Source organism: Alligator sinensis, unplaced genomic scaffold (assembly GCF_000455745.1).
Source record: "Alligator sinensis unplaced genomic scaffold, ASM45574v1 scaffold1224_1, whole genome shotgun sequence".
NCBI classification, from domain to species: Eukaryota; Metazoa; Chordata; order Crocodylia; family Alligatoridae; genus Alligator; species Alligator sinensis.
In genome coordinates this window covers 417,282-428,818 of record NW_005842626.1, presented here as the reverse complement: position 1 = coordinate 428,818, position 11,537 = coordinate 417,282, and the positions used below count along the sequence as shown (strand labels likewise).

Here is an 11,537-nt window from a genome sequence, read left to right as displayed (position 1 = left end):
TCTTGCATTTTATTCTTTATGTACACATAAATGATGGATGGTCACGATCCAGTCCATGTACTACACCAGAGCTGTTGCTTTTTATATATATATATATATATATATATATATATATTAGTGCCACTTTACACAGTGGAGACCATAAAAAGATGGAGTTTGTACTGCCCAAGTCACATACAACCTAAATTGGCTTCAAACCTAGAACTTTGGAAACCAGAAGGTGAAGTACATAGAATCTTTTAGCTCTTAAAAGTGACTTAATACCTGATCTTGTTTTTCTATGTAAAATAACTTTATCTAGCAAATGATTTTTCCAGTGGACTCGTAGAGGTAGCAGGATTGCTTGCCTTCTGGTCCCAAAAGTTTAAATCAAGTCATTTATTTTAAGAAGTGCCTCTAGTTCAGGAAAACTACCTAGATTAGCATGTATTCTACAATTTTCATTTTATTTTTATTTTGAAAATAGCTGTAGCTATTATACAGCTATTATACAGCTATTATACTATACAGACCAAAGGTGGCAAAACCGCAAACATTTTAGATGTCTCAGTTAACAAACACTCCTTGAATTTTGCATTATTAAGCGAAAATGTTCTCAAATGATTTTCAGGTTTTTCTTCTTTCCTAATTATTTATGTTCTTGCGTTAGTAGTATTAACCTGCATTCAAGATGACTTCAAATTTAAGATGACCCTGTACTAATTAAATTTTTTACGTGGAAAATAATACATTTGTCTTAATTTTTCCATGTACAGAATTTAAATATTGGAGAATCACCTTAAAATTGTTCCCAGCTTGACCTCTGCATCTTGCTGTCCTGCCATTTGCCCCTTCCTCCTCGCCCCTATCTGCACCCCTGCCACCTGCCTTTAACCCAGTCGCTTGACCTGTGGCCATATCCTCTGATCTGTGCTGCTGCCCATTCAGCAGCATGCCAGGGGGATGGTGAAGCAGCACAGGTCAGGGGACAGGGAAGCAATGCGGTGGGGTGTAGCATGGCAGCGTGCACTGCTGATGCTGCTGTGTTCAGGCAGAGCATCAGGCAGCAGCATAGGTCAGGGGATTCAGCAAGGTGCATAAGGAGGGAGGATTGGGCAGCAGTGTGGGTTGCGGGATGTGCTACTGCCCCATCCCCTGACCTGTACCTGCTGCTCCAGTCCCCCACCCAAATGCTGACCTGCGCTGCTACTTGATCCCCCATCTGATCCTGAAGTGTGGTGCTACCTCGTCCCCCACCTGATCTCTGACTTCTGTTGCTACCCTTTCCTGGACCCTAACCCAGGACCCTGACCTGCACTCAGTGCTCTGCTGCTGACTCCAAGCAGCAGTGCCAGCTCCAGTTCCAGCCCCAAGACCATGTCACGTCACACTGGTACTTGAATCCAAGATGAGACTTGTTTTTCCCCCATGTTGACCAGGGCGGGGGGCAAGTCATCTTGAGTAAATATGGTAAGTGCATTATCCAAGGTTTTGTAAAATGTTACAAAAATTTATGACTAAAAAAAACATTAAACATCTGCAACTGAAGTTCATTTCCTTTACCACTAAAGGAATCACAGTAAATTTGAGGAAAGAAGTATTGTGCAGAGTATTATTGACAGTAACATCAGCTTGGAGGAGCTAGAAAAGATAGTTTGGCAACCTTTCATTTAGAAAAAAACAATTCAGGTTTAGATACTTTTGCTGCCCTTTGAATATTAGATTAATGCTTTTCCATATGAACAAGAGGATCATAACATTTCAGTTGTTTGCAGGTCTGTTGGAACATTTTTGAGAGAGAAGTACTTATTGGAATTAGGGAAAACGAGTGACATTTTCTGTGCCCAAATAGACACTTATTCTACTACTTCGATGTGGTGTTATGTAGGACTACAGACTTGGCTTGATCCACATCCAGGCTCCTGCCATTAGAACCTGGATTGTGGGCCCCTTCTGATGACTAGTCTAAAAGCATACAGCTCTAGTGTAGGAAGTGGCATCACTAGGGCCCATGATGCAGTAATTCAGATTTTATAGTCTCAAGGCAGGCAGACAGACTACAAAAAGGAGGCTTCTCTAAAGCCTGTCCTGTAGCAAATTGCAGCCCCTTTCCTCTGGCAGAACTCACTGACGATGAGTGGGGAGTTAGTAGCGATAAAACACTGCCACTCTCTTTTAAGAAATAATCCCATCAGGTGTAGCTACCATGAACAGTCAGTGGATGCATGTTATAGCCCTTGTCCCATCTTGGAACGGCTTTATTTGGAAATGGAAATCCTTATCAGTCTTTTGTGCCTTTTTGTCTGTCTCCTTTGTTAGCTCTCTGAAATCACGAAGTAGGTGTGCAAAAAGATCATATTGTACCTGTGAAATTTGATTAAACAGGATTATATCTGCACCTTTATAGTGTAGGTTATAAATGGTAAAACCTTTTCTAGTAGTTTGACTTAAACCCTAAGTCTGAGTGCTATAGCATTTTCCTATCACCAGACACCAAACGGGATGTGAATGAATCCACCTGAAGATTTTGGAACTACAGAAGAAGTTGATAGAAACTCAAGAAATTGATAGAAAGTGATAATTTGTTTTGGAATCAGTTTTGGGCCTTCCAGGTGAATCTTTAAGATTCATATGCCTATGCTGATTAATTTTAGTCTAAAAAGCAAAGTTTGAGGTTCTCTGTTAAAAAACGTATTTGTCTAACATTAACAAATAAAGTCAAAAGGAAAATAATTTTCTTTCACCAGCATCCCACCACTTTTTCTATTACATGCAACAAGTATAGATCCATTTAGAATTTGTTTTACTTTTCCCTTTTTTAAGTATCTCAAATATGTTACTTTTAAAAAGCATTATTGACTTGTGCATATTACAATAAAAGCTTTGTTATCTGGCACCGATGGGGAATGAAGGGTGCCGGATAACAAAATTATGCCGGTTAATTGAGAGGCCCGAACAGGCGTCTTTTCCTGTTCGGGCTGCCACTTCTCCCACCGTGTCCGAGGCATTGCTGCCCCTCCTGCAGCATTGCTAACTCTCCCACCACATCACCGACCTTCCTGCGGGCCCTGAGGGACAGGGAGGCGGGTCCCGTGCAGCTTGCTATGCCCTGGGCCATGGGCACTTCTGGTTTCACTGTACCTTACAAGCTGGCATGCCAGTTAATAGAACATGCCAGCTTGTAAGGTGCCAGTTAACGGAGCTTTTACTGTATAATCCTAGCCAGACTAAAATATGCTTTACGCTGGTCTTTGTTTTTAAACAGTTCAGGGAAGCATGTTATTTTAAGCAAAGAACATATTACTATTTTCTTATACAATTTGAGTAAATTCCCCGTGATTTACGGAACAGTTCTTAGGACCTTGATTTATGTAGGAGCTGTAAGTGCTGTACATAAATCTGTTTGGCTGGGGAGGTATACAGACTTTGTGTTAAAGTAGGAGCCTTTATATTACATTTCTGTGACCTATTTGGTTTTTTTATGGCAGCTTCTGTTTAATATTATGTGTATCTGGGTGTTGTGATGCAAGTGTAACGCTAATGAAGTGTTGTACCTTTAAGTAAAGGTCTCAGACCTGACCTATGTTGTGTGGGTTTTTTGTTTGTCAGGCTAGAGGCATTTTCTCATTTTCACAGTTCAACTGAAAACAAAGGCCTCCTTATCCTTGCAGAGAGCTCTTAAGAGCTGACATCAGCCTTTTCCCAGCAGGCATCATTTCTGCCTTAAGAGTCCTTGCTGGGGACTGGGAAGCCTGATAACAGATTCTTAACATGACATTTTCTTTGCTAAGTAACAGAATGAGTAAATGCCAAGGGCACCAAGAGCTAAGTGACATTAATGTGTTTTTACTTGTCTTGTTACTAGGAACTAGCAGGTATATAACTCTTAACTGTATTTGCAGTAAGGGAGCAGCTATGGCTGGTTCTTTAGTGTAGGTATGTATTTGCAGTAAGGGAGCAGCTATGGCTGGGTCTTTAGTGTTGGTGGAAATCATTGCAATGTAGTGATTGTATTGTTTTCTTAGCACACTGTAATGTCAAAACAGTATATTTAGTGTTAAAATGAAGATGATGATGATGGGTGTTGGTATTTTCTTGGCTTTGTTTCTACTTTTAAAGATGTTCGTGATTCTTGCCATCTTAAAGCACATTGGAAAGACACTAGCATTTTCTGTTTCCCTGCATGCTGCTCCAGGTTGAAATGTAACATTTTTCTTTTGTAACTTGACAAAAATTAAATTAATGTACATATTATGTTTTTGTCTCTATCTTTGAGACACAATCCACTGTTTTGTAAGATTAGGATAGCTGTGGAAATAAATGTGCATATGATAATATCATACTTCTGTGGCAACAAATTGCAGCTGTACAAGTTTGAGGGTTAATCTCTTGATCTGTGTAGCATAAGAATTGGGTTATTATCATAATACAAGACAAAGATCTTTGTCCTTATATTATACATATGAAAATACCTTGTAAAGTGATGTTTGTTTTGATACTGAACCAAACAAAATAAGTAATTTCGGAGTGTGGGCTGTTTCTCTGTTCTTGCTAGGATTGTGGTATATATTATTCATACAGCTAGGTTGGGTTCCCTCAGTTGAGTTTCCAAGATGCTGTCACACTTTGCAGGTTTCATACTATCCAAATCTTGAGTCTTTTCTGCTGTGTAGAGTCCTCACAGCAAATCATTTAGATTGGCGTATTTGCCACTTTCCAGCTGTTTTCAAAATATATTGGACTGCAGATGTCATGATTTGTTCAGCAAGGTTACCTGGCAATGATGGAAAGGAAGGGATTCAAGTGTGATCTTGAGTTCCAAAGACCAATTAAGTGCTAGATACTCCAAACACGTGCTTCTCGTAGAGTGAAGCACTTCATCTTGTTCTCTCGCAATCCCTAGCCATTCAGAGAAAGCAGTTTTGGTGTACATCAAAGAGTCATGTCCATATTCTTTTGAAGGAGATTAAGTCACAGCTGCAAGGTCTCTTTAGGGATGAGTTAAAAAGGGTTATCATGGGGTTGAGGGTGGCCTGGGGAGTCCTATAAATGGCCCTAACTTTGAACTCCAGGTTCTGTTTAGTTGTACTTCCAAACATAAAGCAGCATTTAAAAGTACTTTAAATCACTATGGAGGATTTTGGGGAGGAGGGGGTTGCCGATACCTGAACAACCAGGTTCCCTTCTGTTTTGCTTTTAGGTATCTGCAGTGGAAGGTTTCCTGGTGTAAACAGGAATTTTTGGTGATAGGTTTTATTGGTTACTGAATGGTTAGTCAAGCTTTCATGCACAAAATACCCTTCTTCAGGTATAGGCTTCACATCTTCCTGGTGTGAAGGTGCTTTTGAAGTAGGTAAACATTAAGGAGCATGTTTAAGTCCACCCTGGTTCTGAGAGCCAATTAAGTACATACTTAATTTCAAGCACGTGTTTTGAGTTGTTGCTGAACTGCATGCTTTCCTGATGGGACCAGAATTTGGTGCATTTTTTGTCATCCATGCTAAACAAAAATACCTACTCTTTTTCAAACCTTGGATATGTGTTTAGTTAGTGATACAATAAATAGTTATTAGTCAGCTCTGTACTTTTAAGCAAAATGGTTTTGCTAACCAGCTCCAGAAGTGTGCTATTTAATACTTTCCATTCCTGTCGTGCTCCCATTAGAGGAATACAAATTCTATAGACATTTGAGCCTTAAGTTTTACAGCAGCCTTGTAAAGTAGGGAAGTAGTATTCATACTGTACAGTTATATGAATGCAGGCATCATACTGCAGCTTTCAATCAACTCTTGAGTTGCCTAACATGTATAGACAATTCTGTTACACCTTGGCTAGGAATAGACATTGCATTTATCACATAACCTATTGTGCCTGTGATTGTCCCAGAGTAGAAAAGTCCTGCAATTGAGGTATACACACATTTCAGTCAGGGTTTAGTGAGCAGCTGAATGCTTTGGTGTTTTCTGCCATTGATTCAATGATGCAATCCTGGGACAACCATTCAGACGCATTTTGTGACGTCTCCAGGCAAACTACTGGCACTTGCTAGCCTGTTAATCTTTTTTAGGGTTTGTCCTGAGACAACAGGCATGGATATCTGAACTAGCACTTTGTCCTGGGAGAAAATGGTTTCTCCTGGGACAAATGTGACATCTATGCATAGCCCTTCTGGGCACACAAATAGGGTGATGTTTGAACATCCCTGGAAGGCAATCCTATTCCTCTAATGGTTGTACTTCTATGTGCAAAGGGGATAACAGAATCAGTTGTATCTTTAGTCAGTTAATTCAGGAGTTGGTTACAGGCTGCCTTTTGAGCATCCACTAGGTGAAACAGAGTTCTGCCTGAAGTGACTTGTTCTAGGTCACATGGAAATCTAAAGCACCTAGGAACAGAGCTCTTGCATTAGGCCGTCTTATTCAGAAGACTTATTCCTTTTCACAAAATGGATCATTTTACATTGAACAGGTTTTTGTGTATATTTACAGTGGAGTGAAATTTAGCATGGCAGATACCAACCAGATCCAAGCAAGAGGCAAGGAAATAAACTCATTTAAAAGCATACTGTTTTAATATATGGAAACAAAAGTTTTAAACCCACTTCAATTCTTTTAACCTTTATTCCAGATGTTTCTTTCAGTTTGACAGATGTACCATTTACTAGAAAGTTGCACTCTTGAGAATTGGAATGTTATGGACACAGTTGCTATAGACAGTGATTCTGTAAGGGCAGAATTTGGAATAAAGCCTTACACTAACTTCTGGCTGAATAAGTAAATTTTTCTCCCCAAACTAAAAATGCAGGACTGGACAATCTCCTTTCATTTTTTCTCATACTGTAATCTGCAAAAACATGCTAACTTGCTTTAACTCATTCATGCAAAATTGCTGAGTGCTGACTCCCAATAAATGGTGTTATTTTTTAGTGCTAAAAGGTGAAAGATGTTACTTTGGCTCTTTTTAAGATGGGCTAGCTTTCCTACTCAGAAACACTTTCAACCTTCTCCAGAAAGAGACACTTTTCTTCCTCACTTTTGGTACCTGCTTTGAAACCAGTCACTCAAAAATTAACATGGAAAAATCAATAAACACGTCATTTAATGTACTACTTCTAGCACTGGTAATCATCTTTTTGATATTTTTCAAAGAACATTAACTTTGAGAGGAAAGCGTAGACAGACAGATTTTTGCGTGTCTTTTCTGGCCACCCTTTAGAAACTTGAGAGCTGGCTTCCTGTATAATAATGCTGTGAAGTCTGCTACTTTGTTTCTTCAGAAGCCAGGAGGATTCCTACAGTGAACTTCACTAGAGAGCTTCCTATCCTTTGTATGACTTTAAAATAAAAATAAAAAATGAAAAGAGATGCAGAAGTTAAATATGTTTAAACAAAACCTACTGCCTAGTAAAATTAAAAAAAATAGTTTTCCTATGAAATACATGTATAGCAATGCATTTAAATCTGCAAGATCATAATTACAAATAAATCCTCTAGGAGTGTGTTAAACTTTCTTCACAAACTGTGCAGGGAAAGCTTTATTTTCATCCCGTGGGCAGACCTATGTTCTTGCAACATGGTTTTTCAAAGGACTCTTATTTTGACAAGGCTTGTGCCTGCCCAGCGTTTTGTGTGGGAGACTGCTTGCCAAGTTTGTGAGGCCCAAGGCTTTCTTGTGGGAGGACGCTGGGCTGTCTTCATGGTCTTTGGCAATGATTAAAGTGAGGTTAGTACCAAAAAACCCTTTCATTTTATTCCCTGAACCTTGCTTTTTCAAACCAGATGGCAACCCCATATTTTCAGCTGCAGTTAATTTAAACAGTGAGGCAGCAAGTGCTGTGCAGAGGTCCAGAGTCGATGAGTTGCTCCGGAGGGGCAGAAGTGACTTCCTTCTTAACTGTACATCAGATCCATGTTCCTAACACTGGAGTTTGTTTTACAGAGAGGCCACAACAGTAACTGCAGCTTTCAACTGTTAATAATTAGTCCAGTTTGCACTGTAAGGATTAATATACTCTGAGGCTATTTTTCCCTTAATTAATTTAAGTAACAGTTTCAGGTGAAGTCTGACACATTAAGGGCTACCAGCGTTTATCATGTGACCATCCACAGACCTGTTTGCATATTTATTTGAAAGCAATTGCTGAGTTAGGAGTGCTGTGTGCTTTTCCTTTGAGCTATTCTTCTGGCAGGATTTCCTCCAAAGGGGGTGGGTATGTTTAAGTTTAGTTTTTATCCTTAAAGAAAATTACAAGGGAAATAAAAGGACTTTGCTGCAATTGAAGTCTGAAGGTTCTGACCTCAGTTATTTGACCACTTCCCTCAGTGGAAATTTTGCTTGAATCCTCTGTTCTTTGTAGCTGCCTCAATTTATAATAAATTAGAGAGATGCTATCAATGCTATTTGATAGGAATTAAAAAATCCTTTATATTATCTCTGTAACTACCAAGCTTTAAATGAGCTCTGTGACTGAGATGCCTCTGTCAGACTTCTCATTCATATATAATGTAGTTTAAAAAATTGAGTAGAAATGAATGTATGTACAAAAATTTTACATGCCTGCCTGCTTACTTCATTTGTTTGCTTATTATACATGCTGATATGTGGAGGAATTGGAGTTCACTTGCCTATTTCATTGTATTGGCTTGGGACTGGAGTGCAGAGTACCTATAATTAAAAAAAAAAAAAAATAGAGAGTATATGATAAATTCTGTGACCCATGAAAAAGACTTTCATTTAACTATCTTGCAAATATCTCAGGACAAGAAAAGAATGTGCTAATTATTACTTAATTTGCTCTTTCATGTGGTATGGATATAGAATTACTGTTAATAAAAATACCATCAAATATTATGGATGAATTGAGGTTGATTCGCATGTCCTGCCAAAATCCAATCCTTGAAGTCATTGTCTACAGAAACTGCGTCTGTAGCTTATGTGGGAACTTTATGGGCATGGCTCATTTCTTGTTTGGTTTACTATCAGCAGTGATAAGGAATGCAGCTTCCTGAATTGTACTCTTGCAAATTTCCAGTCAAAACTGTTTTTTAGCATTCATATAAATTAACTATTCATGTGCATTAAAAGCAAGCAATTAACATAACATTTTCATTTTAAAGAAATACTGGTTTTGCTTTATCTGACCAACCATCTTAAAGAAAAAATTTCCATAATGAGACAAGTGTTGTGAAGCTGAGACATCCTTTGCTACTATGCCAGAAGAGTGCTAAATACAAGACTGTCAGTCCAAGGCCAGTGTGGCTACATCTGTTTGAGTATTGTGACCATTCTGTCATTTTCTTTTAATCATGCTGGCCTGATGATGTAGCCTTGATGCTCCAGGAAATATGGGAGAGACTAGGATTTGCGGGGAATCGCCTTGCTAGTGATTCAGTTCCTTAAACATGAATGTTGTTTAAAAACTCATCATGTACCTTAGAGGGGAGGTATTACTCTCATTTCATACATGAGGTGGCTGAGGCATAAAGGGGAAGTGACTTGACTTCAGAGATGACATTCTGTCATGCAGTAGTTTGGCTTGTGTTCAAGAAGCTGTCACTGGGCGACAACCATTTTACCAGCTAGTGCCCTGCCTCTAATTTTACCCTCTTAGACAAAATTAATCAACTCCTAAAAGCATCTATTCAGAAGCCTTTGGCATCTATATATAATGGTGACTGTTAATATAGTTTGCCTCTGACCCAAAAATGGAATCCGTCTCTGAGTGTCCAGTCTCCTCCAGTTAACACATGACTGAATTTAATGTCTCTGGTGATTTATATTGGTTTTCAAAGGGAGAAATTCTGTTTGAATATACTTATTATTAACTATTTTTTTAAAATAAGTCTCCTATAATATTCAAGATAATGCAGTTAGCATGTCTTCTTTAAAGATACAGCATACTTTCATGTCAGATCCTTGTCTTATTTATTTCTGATTACTTTAAAAGTTGAAGTCCTGGTTTGCAATTTTGGGCCTTTCCAATTTGCAAAAAGTGCTTTTTTTTTTTACTTGTTTGCTTTATAAATATATAGCAAACTAGAGCAAAATATAGAGCAAAACTAGAGAGGTTACTGTCCTTTGAACAGCAATTTAAAGCTGTGGACAGGGGTCAAACTCAAGTTCCCCCTTTTCTTTGTAATATAGGTGGCCCTTCTTGCAGACTGTTCCCTATCACATTAGACCAGGGAAACCAGAAGTGCAGAGTTCCTGGACACATGATCAGGAAGTTCCCCTTTTCCTTTTACTTGACCAGAGACTGGTATAAGATCTGATCATGAATTGCTATTGCTTCTTGAAAGCTCCTGTTCAGAGAGATGAAAGTTGTGGTCAAGCTTTAGCTTCCATCCTGAGGTAATCTGACTAAACTTTAAGGCTACAGGTACTTGAAATTGTACCTGAAATTGAGTTTTGGTGCAGTTTTTCATGTATACATGTAAATCCTAGAACAGTGATCTCCAACTCAGGGCGCCTGGGCAACCAGCTGTCTGCAAGACCCTCAAATGTTACTTGTGGCTACAGGAAATTAATTTAAAAGTAGGCCTCCACCTCTACAGTACAAGTTGACAGAGAGCATAAAGCAGGGGTAGGCAACGTTTTTTGGCCGGAGTGCCAAACAAACCAGTGTCTACCTTGGAAGGTACCAGAGTGCTGACGTGCCAGAGCCCGGAGCAGCTGTTTTCAGCCTCCCGGCCGCCTGCTAGGAGCAACCTGGGCTCTGTGGCTGGCAGCAGCTGCTTAGAGCCTGGGCTGGCAGTGGTGTGCCGAGAAAAATGGCCTTGCGTGCCATGCTCAGCACGCGTGCTGGGGATTGCTGACCCTTGGCGTAAAGTATGATCATGGTCTCTGCATGCTACTTGCTCTATGCTGGTGCCTATGGGCCAGTGAAAGTTGGGTACCACTGTACTAGACAGTGAGTGTCATGACACTGTCTAGGAAAGATCAGAAAGTGAGCTAAATTTATTAGAATCAGGTTTCCTTCGCTTTATGTGGGTTCTGTATGTGCGAATTTGCTCTTATGCGATGACCGTTTTTATACCAAAAGTTAGTTATATGTGAGGTAAATTCACTCTTATGCGATCTGTGTGGTGGAAACCCGCAGTCAAGTGCTTTGTGCGGTACATTGTGGGAGTGACAAGCACTAAAATATAGTCTTCTTCGTATATCTGTGCTCCTCGCCCATTGTCTGAGACGTGTTTTTGTAGTTGCTATAATCCCACCTGTTTTTATTGCATTTAATAAATTATTTGCCTTTCTTGTTTTTGTTATGAAACTGTTTTCTTAGAGGATGTAGCATACATGCAAATCTGCAATCCAGGATTATAACTGTGAACAGCTAATGAGCTGTTTGTTTCAATGAATAAAGATACAGTAAAATCCCTGATATCCGGCACGAGTGGGGAATGGGGGGTGTCGGTAATGTAAAAATTTTGGTTACTTGAGGGCACAGGGTTTCTGGCGGCATGCGCAGTGGCGGTTGGGTTGGTGGCGGCCACATGCAGAGAGGCGGCAGCGCAGCATGGTGGGTGGCAGCGGCGGTGGCCACAAGCAAGCTTTCCCTC

At 39.6% G+C, this 11,537-nt stretch overlaps 1 protein-coding gene across 4 annotated transcripts in view; it reads left to right on the top strand.

Moving 5' to 3' along the window:
• Nucleotides 1-11,537, top strand: part of VGLL4 (vestigial like family member 4) — a 179,760-nt gene that overhangs the window by 138,089 nt on the left and 30,134 nt on the right. Inside the window, exon 1 of one of the 4 annotated variants that reach the window (XM_006033383.3) lies at nt 7,614-7,701. The exons of the other annotated variants lie outside the window; for them this stretch is intronic. Coding sequence (XP_006033445.1) covers nt 7,688-7,701 — 14 coding nt within the window. The 5' untranslated portion in view covers nt 7,614-7,687. Of the gene's footprint in view, nt 1-7,613; nt 7,702-11,537 lie in introns of those variants that run through there. 4 annotated transcript variants of the gene reach the window in all.